Raw genomic sequence first — 15,786 nt, 5'->3', positions numbered from 1 at the left:
ACCTGGAAAGAAATATCTATTAATGGAAAAGCCTTGGAAGACCAAGTAGTGATGTCCATACTACAAAGTGAATGGCATAAGAAATTTAGATTTTATAGGGATGAATTGGATGCACTGAAGTAGATAACCGAAGAGTTTATAAAAGGAAATAATTGGCTTCAAAATTTAAATTTTTGGCTCAAGGCCTGGTCAGAAATCCAGGGTGTTGCTATGATGGCCCTAAAGGAATCTCTTCTTGCTTGTCAGCATAAAGCTGACGTAGACAGAAACCAGAGACAGGAAATTTACCAGATTGCAGAATTACAATAGAGATTAAAATCAAGTCCAAGAAGGTCTTTTAAGTGAAATCTGGCACACTGGCTAGGAAGAAAATTGTATCTTTAGAATCACAATGGCACATTAGGAAATTCATACAACTATAAGTGAGCCAAGCAATAAAACCAAACTTTTGGTATAAAAACCTGGGATTAGTCCAGGGTTTAAATGCAGATAATATAAACCATGCTAAATATTTTAAGCAGCATGTCATTTGATAGAGAGAATAGAGAGAATTACATATATAAAAATTGTTTAAATGGTTAGAGGGATGAACTCCAGTGAGGTCTTCCAGAAATGACTTCCAGAATTGGCTCTCCGAGAGACCAACTACCAATAAAGAATTCATAGAACATCTTTTGTGGTGAATTCTGGAAAATTAGAGCTCCCCTAAGTATAACTTGGGACAAACCAACATTCGATTAAATATCCTAATTACAAATAACATAACAAACGAAAATAATGAGTTCCTTTATTAAGATATAGACTTGCCTGCTGTGTCAAACCACAAGGTAGCAGTGGCTTAAAGTGAGAGACTTTTTTTTCTTCACTTAACAAAATGAGCTAACCAATCATGGGCTGATGTGACAGCTCTTTGGTGTCTGAAGAACTGGATTCCACCTATCATGTTCCTTGTTGAAGAGGCAATTCGTCAACCTCATGAACTAAGATCAAAGCTTTAACTCCTGCCATCACATCCACATTCCAGCCAGTGGTAAAGAGAGAAGGGAAATAGAGGGAATGCCTTTTTCCTTTAACTGTACAACCTATAGGCTGTATGCCATATTTGTTTACATTCCATTGGCCAAAATTTAGTCACACATTTCACATTTGCTACAAGGGAGACTAAGAAATGTAGTTTTTGTTGTCTTTAGCTAGGTGCCTATCTAAATACTGGAAGTTTTATTACTACAAGTAGAAAAGAACAGCTGCTGAGGAACAAATACCAGATTGCCACATCACCAATCTTGGGTGATTCAATAAAAAATGATACCTCGTCTAGACAGCAGTGCTTACTTTTATATAGTTAATTTGTTTAATAACCATATCATGGTAAAGCTTTATGAAAGAATGAATTTTAAATGCAAATTTCATTGGTTACCTTAATGACTAAAGAGAAATTTAAAAATAATACTATGCCAATGTGAGCTAATATTTCAGGATGATAACATGTAATATAATTCATAGTATGCCACATTATTACTACTTTCTACTAAAACATTCGATAATTTTAAGTAAAACATAACGATGACATGCATTTTTAAATGGATGCATTGGATAAATAATGTGGGAGAAGCTGCTGAATAAATATTAATATAACTGCTCGCTATGTTGTGCTATGTCCAAAACCAATTTTAAATATATTAAAAATAATACCTAGCATTTCCAACTATGTTTTCTGCACTAGTCATATGGAATTGTGTAGCATTTCTGTTCTATAACATATGAAACTGGAAAAAGGAAGATCTGTAAACTACAGTCATCAGGAGCAACAGAGGCATTTGGGGATGAAAGGAGAGCTGGGTGGACACCTACCCGCCATGGTGAGGAAATTTCAGTTCTCCTTGGGACAAATAACAGGAAATTCTCTAATATTTAAAGGAGAAAGGGGAGCCTGTGAAGTTATTTAGGCTATTAATTACTAGATCCATGAACAGAAGACAGGTAGTTTTTCAACAGACCTAGGTTATGACAAAAGAAACAGAACTGTCAGACTTTAAAGGGCCCGGTTCATCCCTGGCTCTCCAGAGCTGAAGTTTCACAAGCCCAAGCGCTGACGAAGTATATCGACACCACATCCCATTGAGAAAGCTAAGTGTAAACTAAGTACAGCCCCTTCCCATCTACCATTAGTAATGTGCTCCTGAAAATCAGATGTTCTGGTTTGAAATGCTGTATCTTAGAGGCAAATCCCCATTATTTTAGTGGGAATAACTACAATGTATTACATATCTCCCCATCACCCCCAACTAAGTTCTTAAAATGCAAATGAAACCCAGCAAAATACTCAGAAGGGTACAATGTTTGTCACTGCATTTGCAAGGACCTTAAATTCTGGGATGTCTATCCATTTGATGAGCTTGTCTGTTGCATCATCGTTTTCTACTTTAGACCAACATTATATGTTTATATGTACAAACTTAGTAGTAAATGCCTTAGTTAGATATTCCAAGAGCTCTTCAACTATTTTTTTTTTTTTCATCTACTTCTTCAAAGCCAGCTCTCCTTGGTCAAAATACTTTATTCCTTTATCTTCTCTTACATTGAAATCTCCTTTTTTTTACTTGCTTTGCTTTCCTTTCGACAATTTTCTCCAACATTTTCTCAGCTACTAGGGCCATTCTTTGTTCAAATTAAGACAACAATATGACTCCATATAAAAGATGTCAAAAGAAACATATTTGTGAGAAATGCACAATCATAGGATGGCTCTCAGTGAATCTGATGCTGTTCTGCTTCTCCTAATCACAGTAACATTCATGAAGAACATCCTCTGAATTACCACGCCAATTGTATTCTGAATGAAACTTGAGATTTTTCCTGGACAATATACTGCATGAAAACTATTCTAGTGAGATTTTGGGTTATGTAAATATATTTTCCATTATAAATAATAGCCAAAGATCAAAAAAAAAAAAAAAAGGTAAAGTGAGATACAGGCACTCTATGAAGTTGGGTATTAAAAAACCAACAGATGCTTTACTGGGAAAACATTAACTTGCAAAGCATTCGGTGGAATATGACTGTATATTAAAAAATGAACTTCTTTCCTCTTCCCCACACACTCCATACTCAATCTAAAGCTTCTGTGAATCTCACTACTACTTTAGAAGGTGTTCCAGGTTCAAAACTTTAAGCCAGTTTAAACTCTTCTTTGTCTCCTTCATTCATTGGTGGCTGTCATGTCAATACTACCTCTGGCTCTTTATTGTGACTGTTCATTCCTCCCCATTTCTTATTATGAATAACAAATTAAAGCACCACATTTAGCAATGAGACATTTTGGGGCTTTTGTGAGAGCCATTTCTTTGAATGGAATAGCAAGGACAACAGATAGCTGACCCCTTGTTTTGAGTAACGAATGGAACATGAGGAAGGAAAAACAGCAAGTATGCCATATGCTTTTAAGAAAGTTCAACTTATGTAGAGTTTAATTTCATGATCTTCCTAGCTGGGAAAAGGAGAGATAGGAAAAAAAAAAAAAAAAGGAAGTAACACAGAACACTATATATGCCAAGCATTGTTCAGACATACTTTGTAGTAGTATCTCAATTATTTTTCAAATCACTCAGAACCAGATTCCACTAGTCTCATTTTTACAGAAGAGAAAGGTAAGAATTGGGGAAGTTAAGTAGATTAGGTAACATCGCATAGCTAGCAAGCAGTGCCAAAATCCAACTTCATGTTTTTAACCTTCAGCACACATGCAACTTTGCACTAAATATAACAGGTGGGATTTACCAAATTATTGAGCCATGTCCAATCAGCCAGATCTAACTCAGTATTCTGAGTATCTATGCCAGTATTCTCATCAGTAGGTCAAAGTCTTTTAAAGTACTGCCAAATATTTCAGGGAAATGAGTGATCTGAAAGAGGACATAATCCATTCAGCCCTCATTATTTTTTGAACTTTTTTTTTTAAGAAAAGGTGATTACCCTGTTGTATTCCAAAATAGATTTATTGAATAACTTCTATTTGGAAGTAGCTGTGGTGATTAAACATACACACACACACACACACACACACAACACAAACGCACACACAAAAGCCTTGACTCCTGCTCTCATTACACACAGTTTATTAAATATTCCAATAGTAGAGAATATCATAGTGGTTGAATTTGCAATATGGACATTTAGAAGAGGAATGTTGGTTGTCTTTTTCTTATTAAAATTCATTAAACAATTATTTTTATCCACCATTTAGCAATTAACAAAACTTCCATCAAAATAAGCTCTTAACTATGACTTCTAGGGCCTCAATAATAATTTTATATTACTTTTGCTAATAAAGCCCTGGGTCTATTTTGATTAATTAGAATCACTGATTCCAGATTCAGCTCAATTGCATGTTCCTAAATATATATGTTTTGCCTCCTCTTGTCTTTTCTATTTTAAGCTATCCTTGATGGAGTTGTTAGCCTACACACATGAATATAGATGAAAAGTCTGTGTGAACTAGAGTCATTTCCAAAAGTTTAATGGATGTTGCCACCATTTGTGGAACATAATGCCATTTACCCTGATTCAATCCGTGCAAGTTTCAAGCTAAGTGTTGCTTCAGTAATAAGAAATTAAGAATCATTAAACATTTTGAGGATACACACACACACACACACACACACAATTTGTAAGATGTCAAAAATAAAGAGGCTTTAAATAAATAAGATTGAATGATTATAACATGATATAAAATAATTATATGCTTGTATCTCTGCAAGAAAAATAATTTTGCCAAAACCAATAAGACAAACATGTTCCTAACAAAATGCAAATAATAGAGACTCTCAAATGTTTACACCACCTAAAGTATACTGGTAAAGATAATGAAAATGTAGGCTAATGTAAATTGAGATTATTTTTATAGAATGAATGCCTACTATATATCAGACATTAAACTAAGGAAATTATATAGGCAATTGCCTCTTAATTCTTAGGTGCCTTAGAACCTAAGAAATGGGTGGAAATTCTTTCTGCTTTAGAGAGGAAACTATGTCACAGACAAGTTGTATAGACATAGATAATAAGAGGAGAGTCTGATATTAATAACTAGTCTACTAGAATGTGGTTCCTGTGCCATCACATTTGACTTGGGGTACATTTTTGTGCTTCTATTTAAATAATATATAACTGTAATTATTGGGAATTTACAAATTTCACCCCAACTATGGAACCCTATTGTCAGGGACAGACTCAAATGTACTCTAGAGTACTCACTTTATCTCCTGTTCCGTCCACTAGGATAACTGACAGCCATCAGTGGCTACTGAGCAATTTAAATGTGGCTAATCCAAACTGAAATATGCTGTAAATTTACAAAGGACACTGGATTTAAAGATTTAGTATGAAAACAAGAATGTAAAATATCTCATTAATATTTTATATTGAATTTGTTGATAATATTTTTCATAGATTGAATTAAAGAGCATTAAAATTCATATCACTTTTTTTAAAGTGACTACTAAAAAATGTAAAATTAAATATGTGGCTTACATTTGTGACTCATATTATATTTCTATGGGATGTCCATGGTATCTTTTAATTCTCTTGTACCAACTTTCATGAAGATCAAAAGGAATAATTTAGCTTTTTCTTTGTTCTTTCTACTCCCAAACTCCTCAAAAAAAAAAAAATATATATATATGACCTTCCCTTAAAATAGGCTCATGATGAAGGCTCATGATGAAGTCATAGGTTTTCAGAATCATTTCACAGTTTGAGTCTCAAAATAAAGTTTAGCATTTCACTTTTACTCAGAGATGAACATATACTTCTAGTTTCTGAAGGCACAGTTAAAAGCACATCCAGTAGTTTATGCAGAAGTGAACTCCATACAGACACATTTTCATCTGCTTCATTTGAATGTAAGCATCACAGCTATTGCCATGCAAACATTAAATTATTTCACCTCAATTTTTAGAATCCTCTTAATCATAGAAATAAAGGTGTTCAGTTTCTTCCCTTGTAGTCTTTCTGCTGCAGACATTCCTACCAGCTGTCATACTTTATACATATGATTGCTGTTTTTATATTTTATATAATAAAACATTAATTTTTAATAGAATATATTAACTTTTTATATTTTTATATTAATTCTTTCTTGTTTTTGATTTGTTTTCTAAAACTACTCAATATACTTTCAATGTAGGTTCATTTTGAGAAAAAATTTAACACCCAAAATGGTCCCCAGTTTGGCTCCATTTTCTTTGTAGTAGGTCAGATACGGCCACATGAAGCACTTGCCTCAGATGAAGTATCACCCCCAGTCCACCTCACGGTCTGCAGGACACATACCTGCTCTGCCCGACACCACCTCTGCTCTCTTGCAGGCCCTTTCGCCTGCGTACAGCGCTCTCCCTGCTGTGCTCAGATTCCACTGCCCCTACCTTACAAACGGAAGGGACCTTTTCCTCGTATGAGCTCCAAGTGTGGTTCCAAATTCCTGAGCATCCTATTTAAGTCTCAACTTAGATACCCTCAACTGAATGCTTTCTTTATCTTCTCTACATCCTTAAAAGGTTTTAATTTTTTGTTTTTGCTTATTTTTCCCCAAATTTCTTTCTTCTTAAAAGTTTTATGGATACATAATAGTTGTACATATTTATGGGATACGTGTAATACTTTGGTACAAGGATATAATGTGTAATGATCAAATCAGGGTAACTGGAATAGCCATCGCCTCAAACATTTATCATTTCTTTATGTTGGGAACATTCCAAATCCATTCCCCAGTTGTTCTGAAATGTACAATAAATTATTAACTGTAGTCATCCTACTTGACACGTAGGTGAAACTGGAAGATATTATGTTAAGTGAAATAAGCCAGGCCCAAAAAGACAAATGTCACATGTTCTTACTCATATGTGGGGGCCAAAAAAATGGATCTCATGGAGGATGAGAGGACAAAGGTGTTTACCAGAGTCTGGGAAGGGTAGTGGGGAGGGGGAAATGAGGAGAGGTCAGTTAATAGGTGCAAAAATACAGTTAGAGAGAAGGTATATGACCTAGTATTCAGTACTTCATAAAGCTTTTATAATTTCTTCTGGTATTTAATTATGCCCTACCCAATATTAAAGTTATTAGGGGTATTTTTCCTATTCCCCCTTGACATATTGAATTATTCTTAAGAGCAGAGATTTTATTATTTCCTATTCATCAAAAATTTTAATATAACACTTCAAGTATCATAAGAATACACAAAGAGATCTAGCATTATTTATATGTCTCCTTAATTTGATAATTAACATAGAACCTATATCATTTTATAGATACTCTTAAATTTTCCTTTTGGAAAATTTTCTTAAATGACTTAAGATTTTACAGATTTTAATATTCCCATTTAGATTGGTTCATTCCTCTTGTATCCCATTTAGTAGTTGTTCACTAAATTTTGAACTGATTCAACATAAAACTTTTGCTTCCTCACCATTTGGATGCTAGAAGATTATTTTTTATTATGATCAAAAAATTACTATTCAAAGGACCAGACCTGTATAAGACCTAGTATAGCTGTCATGCAAATATCCTACACAGAACGGAAAGCAAAGCTTTTTTCAGAGAATTACATTCTCCTGTGGTACCTGAAACATTTTTGCATTAAATTCACATATGTATATTTATCTCTCACTATAATCTTGAAATCTTTGTTTTCCTCTATAGTATTCCATATAGTGTTAGAAACACATCAGGAAAAGAACTTGTTTGACTGTCAACCGAGAACCACTTATCTGGAAACTTCCTCATAATCAAATTAAAACATTCCCTTTGAAATAAATGGGGAAGTAAAGGAATAAATGGCAATATTCCCCATTCTACCTACCATGTTAAAAGCCAGAGCAAACAAATTCATTTATTTGTAATAAAGCACTTTTATTTTCATTAATTATAAGAGAGAAAATTTAGAGAGCAATGGGACTGCACTTTTGTTTTCTACACTAAACTCATAGTTCAAATATTAATACTTGTCATATTTCTGATTGACAAAATTTACCTTGATCATTTTAATAATATATATTGCATTTATTTTCATTTCTTCCCTCTAATATATTATATGGATTAATGGTGCCTGCTATTTCTACTTCTTACACCACTTTCACTGTAGGCATTACATTGAACATTTGCCAACTCAATAGTTTAACATAATTCTTTAGAAAAATCGTCAAAATATATTTTAGGTTAAAAGGACATATGGACACATTCAATCATCTAAACTATTTCAAGATAAAAACGCAACCATTCAAATTGTCCATGGATCTACAAAGAATAAGGCAAATAGTGCAAACACAATATCTAATTAAAATTGAATAACTCTGTTCTTGCATTTCATATACTTTATTAAAAGTTAATAAATATTTGTTTAGGATTGAGTTCTGAGTCAGACTGCTAACAAAGCAGTCCTCTCTTATTTTATTGATCTAAGAGGACTCTGACTAAACAGAGAAGTCAGGAACTGGTAAATATACCAAAGCTTGGAGAAAATTTGGAAGACTTTTTATGAGTAAAGGGTTGAAGGATAATTTCTTTTAAGTTCAAAAATATTTTTTTCTTTATGAAAGCAATGAATAATCAGTGTTTATGTCATTTCATTTCCATTTCCTTCTCCCTTCTCACCTTTCACCTTGCAAAAACATCAAACAAACACAAATTAAAATGTACCTGTTGGAAGAGGCACTCCAGTTCTTCTTTCACAGAGTGATGGGATGATAGACAACTCTTTGTAAGAACAATGTCATCAAGCGCAATGTCACCACGTGGCCTTGCCCAACACTACCTTCAAATTTGAGTTGGAAGTCTTCATCACTAAAGAGCAATAGTTCTTTCCTCTGCCAGAAATTGCCTTGTTCTACAGTGAGGTTAAGTAGGACCTTTGTTTCGTTTGTGACTGATACCTGCATCAAGGTGAGTGCCCCAATGCCATGTCCATACATATGATAATGAAAAATAATCTGCAACCAAAACCAGAAATATGACATGACATGATTAGTACAATTAATTTCATTCTGTTTTCAATTATATCACATTGCCCTCCCCCTTATTAACATATTCCCAAAGGAAAATTAGATTGCTCTGTTGAACACTTTAATACTGAGTGAAGTTAGGCCAGCCTGGAATCATATGTTGTGATGTATGGAAGACAGTACAGTAAGGATCAAATAGCAATTTAGTAGGAAAAAACGGGCTGAGTTTATTTTCTTTCTGTGACTTCTAAAAGCAGGATTCCTCAATAAACTCTTAAAGCCCATTGTCAAAGAGATAAAATATCCTTAAATAGCAATGCATTATATAAAAAGTCTTTTCATGATTAAGAAATAGCAGGGACTCAAGAAAATCATTTTCAATCTCATGAAACTTAAATCATTTTCTTCAAAATAGAATACCTTCTTGCTTATTCCACTGTCATTCTTGTACTTCAAACATACTTTCATTCCTACAAGATCCTAAGGGCTCCATTTGTATTGATATATAACAAAACCCCACCAGAACAGTAGTTATTCACTTTTTTTTTTTGAGACAAAGTCTCGCTTTGTTGCTCGGGCTAGAGTGAGTGCCATGGTGTCAACCTAGCTCACAGCAACCTCAAACTCCTGGGCTTAAGCGATCCTACTGCCTCAGCCTCTCGAGTAGCTGGGACTACAGGCATGCGCCACCATGCCCGGCTAATTTTTTCTATATATATTTTAGTTGGCCAGATAATTTCTTTCTATTTTTAGTAGAGACGGGGTCTCGCTCTTGCTCAGGCAGGTCTCGAACTCCTGACCTCGAGCGATCCACCTGCCTCAGCTTCCCAGAGTGCTAGGATTACAGGTGAGAGGCACTGCGCCCGGCCAGGAGTTATTCACATTTTACTTAAAATGCTAGAAACAGGTCTTAGAAAAGCAGTATAGGAAGCTTTTCTGTGAGTAAAAATTAATAAAAGTATTTTCAGGGATTAACATTTCAACAGATGGAATTTACTAGATATTTAGTGATTGTTACACAGTGAGAGAAAGTCCAGGAAAATTCTAGAAGAAAGAACAGTATGGGTTAGGAAAAATAGGAAATCAGAACCTTTAAAGCTTTTGTTTTGTCATTTGTGTAAATGAGAGAAAACAGTTTTGATGGTGACCTTCACACAGGAAAAATACATTTTTGAAACACTAGCAGTCACGCATATTATACTTTAGAAAAATACAAATCAAAGTGTTTAAAGGGTAAAGAATGTGATTAAACAACATATGCAGTGCATTACTTCAAAAAGTATTGGCTGAGAATAGGTGAGCTATGCAGTGACTCTACTCACATTTCCTAGCTGATGAAATCTTCAAGCATTATTCTATATCCAAAAATACTTCTACTGATTAACTTCTCCATCATGAGTTCTATGACCATTGTGAGTTGTCCTGGGACTGGTGAACCCTGGGTGGCACAACTCCTTTGAGTGAGAAATAAACAGGGCCTGGGCAACCTCTTGGGGTAGCATCGACAGACCCCGAGGATACAGGCCGGCTGGGTGGTACACTTCTGCGTGGAGCCCACAGACAAAGTCTGCCTAACGTTCCGCTTTTTGCATTAGTCACCTTTTCTATGCAACAAATATGAGGCATATGTCTTATGTCTCAGTAAATACTTCGCTATCTTCCTAAGGTCATTTGCTGAATGATGCCATCAGGTTAACATGCAAACACACCGACGCTTCCATTGCCAGGGTGAGTACTTGATACCAACACAGCCTGATCACAGGGCAACTAGAAGGAATGAAACTCTGCTAAGTACTAATTCTTCTAAAGAGCTAGTTTTGCTAGACATTTCAGAGTTACTCAGAAACTTGATTCCTTTTCTCATCCATCTTTGTCTGTATCCCTCCAATACACTGACCTCCCCCAAAAGGGGAAAAAAAATCAATTTTCTCTGCTTTAAAGTATTCTACAAAGTGGAGGGGAGGAGGCGATTCTCATAAAAATTTGGGGAGGTCACTCTGCTTACCCAATAAACATGTTTTTAAAATGAGAAACCCAATCATTCCTAGCATGACCTTTCCTTCTTTGCATTTAACCTATATGACAAATATTCATAAAATGAACTATTCATCATTATTTTTTGAAATTTCTTCTAGGCATATTTTGTTATTCTCAGACAGATGTTTAAAACAGTGGGGAATATAGTTCTGGGACCAGGGGAAAATAGAGATGGATGAAATCCTTAGTTACTACAGTATGAAGAAAAAAATATTTTGAACATTTTCAGAGGAAATGTCTAAATAGAAAAGCTAATAAGTCAAATCAAATTTTTATATTTCATGTTTAATATTAATATTTAATTAGGTATCTAAGACTAAAACTAATTTTTTGTTTTTTAGTATATCTATTAATGGATAGAGCTAAATTTATAGATATAGAATCAACATATATAAAATATCATGTGTTTGGATTTTATTTTTGAGAAAGTATCAAGTGATTTGGAAGACAGAAGAAACAGTAAGAACTGTATTTGATTAAGGCTCAATTTTTTTGCCGAAAAGCTTACTATTATTTTGTATGATTTGTTCCTTCCATTCAAGACTGCTGGCTGAGTTCTCTCTCTAAAACTCTCAACTGATCATGCCATTTCTTTGAAGAAAATCTCACTATCTGAGAGATGAGATTGCTCTGTGACATGTGAACAACGAAATCTACTCAAGATGAAACAAAAGCTCTTAAGACAAACTAAAGCCTTAACGTGCATTAAGAATTTGACAGTGGTAGGATGCTGAAGGCTCCCGCCCAGGGTTAGGGCTTTCTCTATTGTGGACACAAGACTAGTATAATTTGAAGACAATACAGGATTAAATCACTTGATTGTCTCCCAGCCTGACTTGATCAGTGAACAACTTTCTGGATGGAATTCATTTGCCTTTCAGTGTTCAAACACTAGGGAACACTGTAGTCAGAACATATGTGTTCAGAACTTATGGAGATTGCATTTCTCATTGTAAATATAAATAAAGGACCTTTTTATTTATATCAGTCTCTTGTAATAAGGTTCTTGTGAAGTCATCTCTGAATGCTTAATTTATATGATATGTAAAACTAAATTTATTTCCTAGCCTAGCTGACTCAAATCTTTTATGGAATATAAACAAACAACCAAACAATAAATAAAAGTAAGTGGAAAACCCTGAAAATATATAGTCATCATATGAAGCTGTTTGGCCCAAAGAGCCATACAACCCTATTTATCCCTTAATACTCTGCAAATGTTTTCTTGAAATTTTCTCAGGCTAATGATAAAGCCATCTTTCCTTCCTGCCTACAGAAAGTCTTCTACTTCTTCTAGGGACACATTCAGTTTTTTCGTTTTCATAAAAATTTCCTCAACTATTTTATTGTGGCTCTAACTATCTCTGATATTAATTCATAGAGGTATTTAATTATATACTGACTGCTGTTTAATTTGTTTTCCTGTTGGTAAAAGTCCCATAAGTTTAATAAGTACTAAACTCCTTGAGAGGAAGCAACTGGTATTATACTTTTTTTGTATTATCCATGGTTATGGATAATAACCATGGGATTTTCCAATGGTTTCCAAAACTTCCATATCCATGGAGTTTCATTGAAGAAATTCTTCCAACAGTTCTAAAAATCCTTCCCTTTCATTCTTACTTCCTCTTTTTCCCTTCCTCACATACCCCAAGCTAAATAAATTCAAACTCATCTTTGCTCTGGCCCCGGCCGTTCTATTTTCTGTATTTGACTTCATCAACAGTTGCTTACAATATTTCTATTTTTTATTTTTCTTCCATACCTTGAAATTTTTGCTTCTCTTACTTATAACTGGGCTTGAAATTCTGGCTGTTCTCATGGGCTGCTGAGGGAACAAGCTCTTTATAAAGATGTAATGACCAGAGGAATTTCCCAAGGTGTGATCTGCAGCCGGTTTGTGCCTGCAGCGGAGATGCTGCTACCTTTCAGATGCCAGTCAAGGCTCTCATCCTGCTCCTGCTCCCAGGAAAAAAGATCAAATTCAAAATCACAGCGCCCACTGGAGGAGGGACCTGGAAAATATTTCCAAATTTATGTTAGAGAAAAAGGAAATGTGCTGACTTTAAAGCATGCAATTCAAAATTACATTGATTGTTTTTGTATCCTACAATATTCAAAACTTTAAAATAACTAACCTGACAGCAACATTCAAATAGAATATTAGAATTTGTTATACACAGCTATGTCCATACCTCGTGTAAGTTCATTTCTTCACAAATCTGGTACCAGTCTCAAAATTGGTAAGAAAATATTTTAGCATCACATACATTTTCTCCTCCAAACACCTATTAAGTCAGTGTAAGTTATTCATTCCCTCTTATCATCTTTGCTTCCCAGGTCTTGGTAGCAAATTTAAGAAGTTTATTATAATGCAGTATAGTTTAGCTTGGGAAATGTGGCCTTAAGGAACAGTTATCATTAATCATCATAATTGTTTTTAGAACAGTTCTTCATTTTAGAAATGAGAAAATTGTGAAACATAAAGGGTAAAAGGTAAAAGGTATAATAATTTGAATTAATTTATTGTAATAAGTTGCAGAAATTAAATATGTTAAGTTCCATTACATACCAAACTATCAGGTGTTCTTTGAAATACTAACATTGCTTATTTTTTTTCTCCCACTTTTAGCATAGTAGGAATTACACAGACATCTTTTTTATGATGCTGCAGGTAAGTTAAGCTCACAATGGTAGGAAAGATGTTATAAAATAGCATTGTAGTCTCAAGGGGTCATGTCTTATAAAATGATATGCTTAGGACACTTTTGATACTCTATTTTTAAGTAAATATGCATGATCCTGCATAAAACCAGTAAGTGATCAATTTGATCAAAAGTAACAAAATGTATTGTTCAGAATTATTTAATAACAATATTCTTTATTAAGTTCTATTTGAATATTAAAATGAATATCTCTAAAGTCATAATTATATGTGAGATAGTGTCCAAATACTAAAAATAATTGAGAAGAAGCTGCTGTAATATGTTGATATGCATTTGGATAAATATTTCTACTTAAAATTCATTTGAACAATTGCTCAAATATTTTAAGGCAATTTTACCTACCTAAGAGTAAGAATGATTCTTACATCAAAACACTCAGAAACCTGCTCCCCAACAAACCAGCTAAAGAAAGGTAGATAACCCCACAGAAACCACAGCAATTCCTGGACAAAAAACCTACTCTATTCTATTATATAGGACTCTAAGATTTTTCCAAATTCTGTTGATCTTGGCATCAAAATAGTGTTTTTTCTGTATGGATTACCACTATCACTGATCAGACAAAATTGTTTAAATACACAAAATAAATTCTATGTTCTTTGTAGTTAATAGTGTGGAGAATACGAGAATACAAGTTTTATCATTGTTTCTATAACATTTTGGGGTATAGAAGGCAAAACTTAAATGAAAGTTAACTTTATTACACTTCCCAGCAAGGAGCTTGCCCAACAAGCAAAAATGGTTTAAAATGATCATTTTTAGCTTTTAAAACAACTAAAAATGGTACAATTGAGAAAACATCAGTACTAATATGCTTTTTTAAATGGGTTTTTAATAGGATTATACTGATTTCTAATGTTTTCAAGGATAGAGACAAATTTTTTGTCCTAATTTATATCATCAAATCAACAGAATGGCATTTTTTATCTAATTGCTAATTCATTTTTCAAATGTCAGTTGAAATTTATTTTGTAATTTATTATTTCCTAGAATAGACTATGATACTTATTGCCTCTGTTAGTTCATAATACTGAAGTTCTTGTAAGTATCCTTTCAGAGAACTGGGGAATAGATATCACTAAAATAATAATGAAACCCAACTCAGCATCTAGTTTAGAATCTGAACTGTTGTCTTGCTTAAGAATTATAAAATGGGCCAGGCTTGATGGCTGACGCCTGTAATCCCAGCACTTTTTGAGGCTGAGATGGGAGGATTGCTTGAGGCCCGGAGTTCAAGACCAGTCTGAGCAAGAGTAGAAAAAATAGAAAAATTAGCCAGGCATCGTGGCACACACCTGTAGTCCCAGCTACTCGGGAGGCTGAAGCAGGAGGACTGCATGAGCCCAAGAGTTTGAGGTTGCAGTGAACTATGATGATGCCACTGCACCTGGGCCTGAGCAACAGGGTGAGACCCTGTCTCAAAAATATGTGTGTGTGTGTATATACATATATATATATACATATATATATATAATGAAGTAACTAATTCAGTTGTCCCTGTGCTGGAAAATTTAGCAGTCCGTGAGGACCAGATTACCATATAGATCAGCATCCAGAGAGGCCAAACAAGGAAATAATGTGTGCTACTGAATAACAGATTTGATTAGTTTTTCAAAAATATACAAACACTGCTACATGAATCTCTGAAATGTAAATCATATTTTTATTTTGATCTGTATATAGTTTTGAAGACATCTTTCCTTGAAAAGTTTAATTTTAATACATCAGTGGGGAAGACACAACAAGCAAGCCTAAGTTGTTTGAACTTCACATCATTATAGTAATAGTGAACTTATAATTTCATATTCCATTATTTCCCACAGGTGCCAGGTAAGAACAGCTACAAACAGTACTGTGAGCTGATGCCAACTCCTGGCATTTCATGGCACAATTAATGCCACCGCCAGACCTGTGCACTATCAGAAAGAAAATGATCACCTCTGTCTACAGCTGTATCATCAAACTATTAATAGTTCTACCTTTCTAAATGCTATAATTTGCCCATTGATCAATATCTTTATAAGGATAAA

The 15,786-nt window shown here is 34.2% G+C and overlaps 1 protein-coding gene across 1 annotated transcript in view; it reads right to left on the bottom strand.

Annotated features, from left to right (window-relative positions):
• MALRD1 (MAM and LDL receptor class A domain containing 1) overlaps window positions 1-15,786 on the bottom strand; it is a 456,545-nt gene that overhangs the window by 244,518 nt on the left and 196,241 nt on the right. Inside the window, 5 exon segments of the mRNA XM_069458846.1 lie at window positions 8,692-8,709; window positions 8,712-8,789; window positions 8,792-8,981; window positions 12,796-12,929; window positions 12,932-13,045. Coding sequence (XP_069314947.1) covers window positions 8,692-8,709; window positions 8,712-8,789; window positions 8,792-8,981; window positions 12,796-12,929; window positions 12,932-13,045 — 534 coding nt within the window.

Source organism: Eulemur rufifrons, chromosome 25 (assembly GCF_041146395.1).
Source record: "Eulemur rufifrons isolate Redbay chromosome 25, OSU_ERuf_1, whole genome shotgun sequence".
Lineage (NCBI taxonomy): Eukaryota > Metazoa > Chordata > Mammalia > Primates > Lemuridae > Eulemur > Eulemur rufifrons.
Note: the sequence above shows the minus strand (reverse complement) of the source record. Positions and strands in the feature narration are given on the sequence as shown.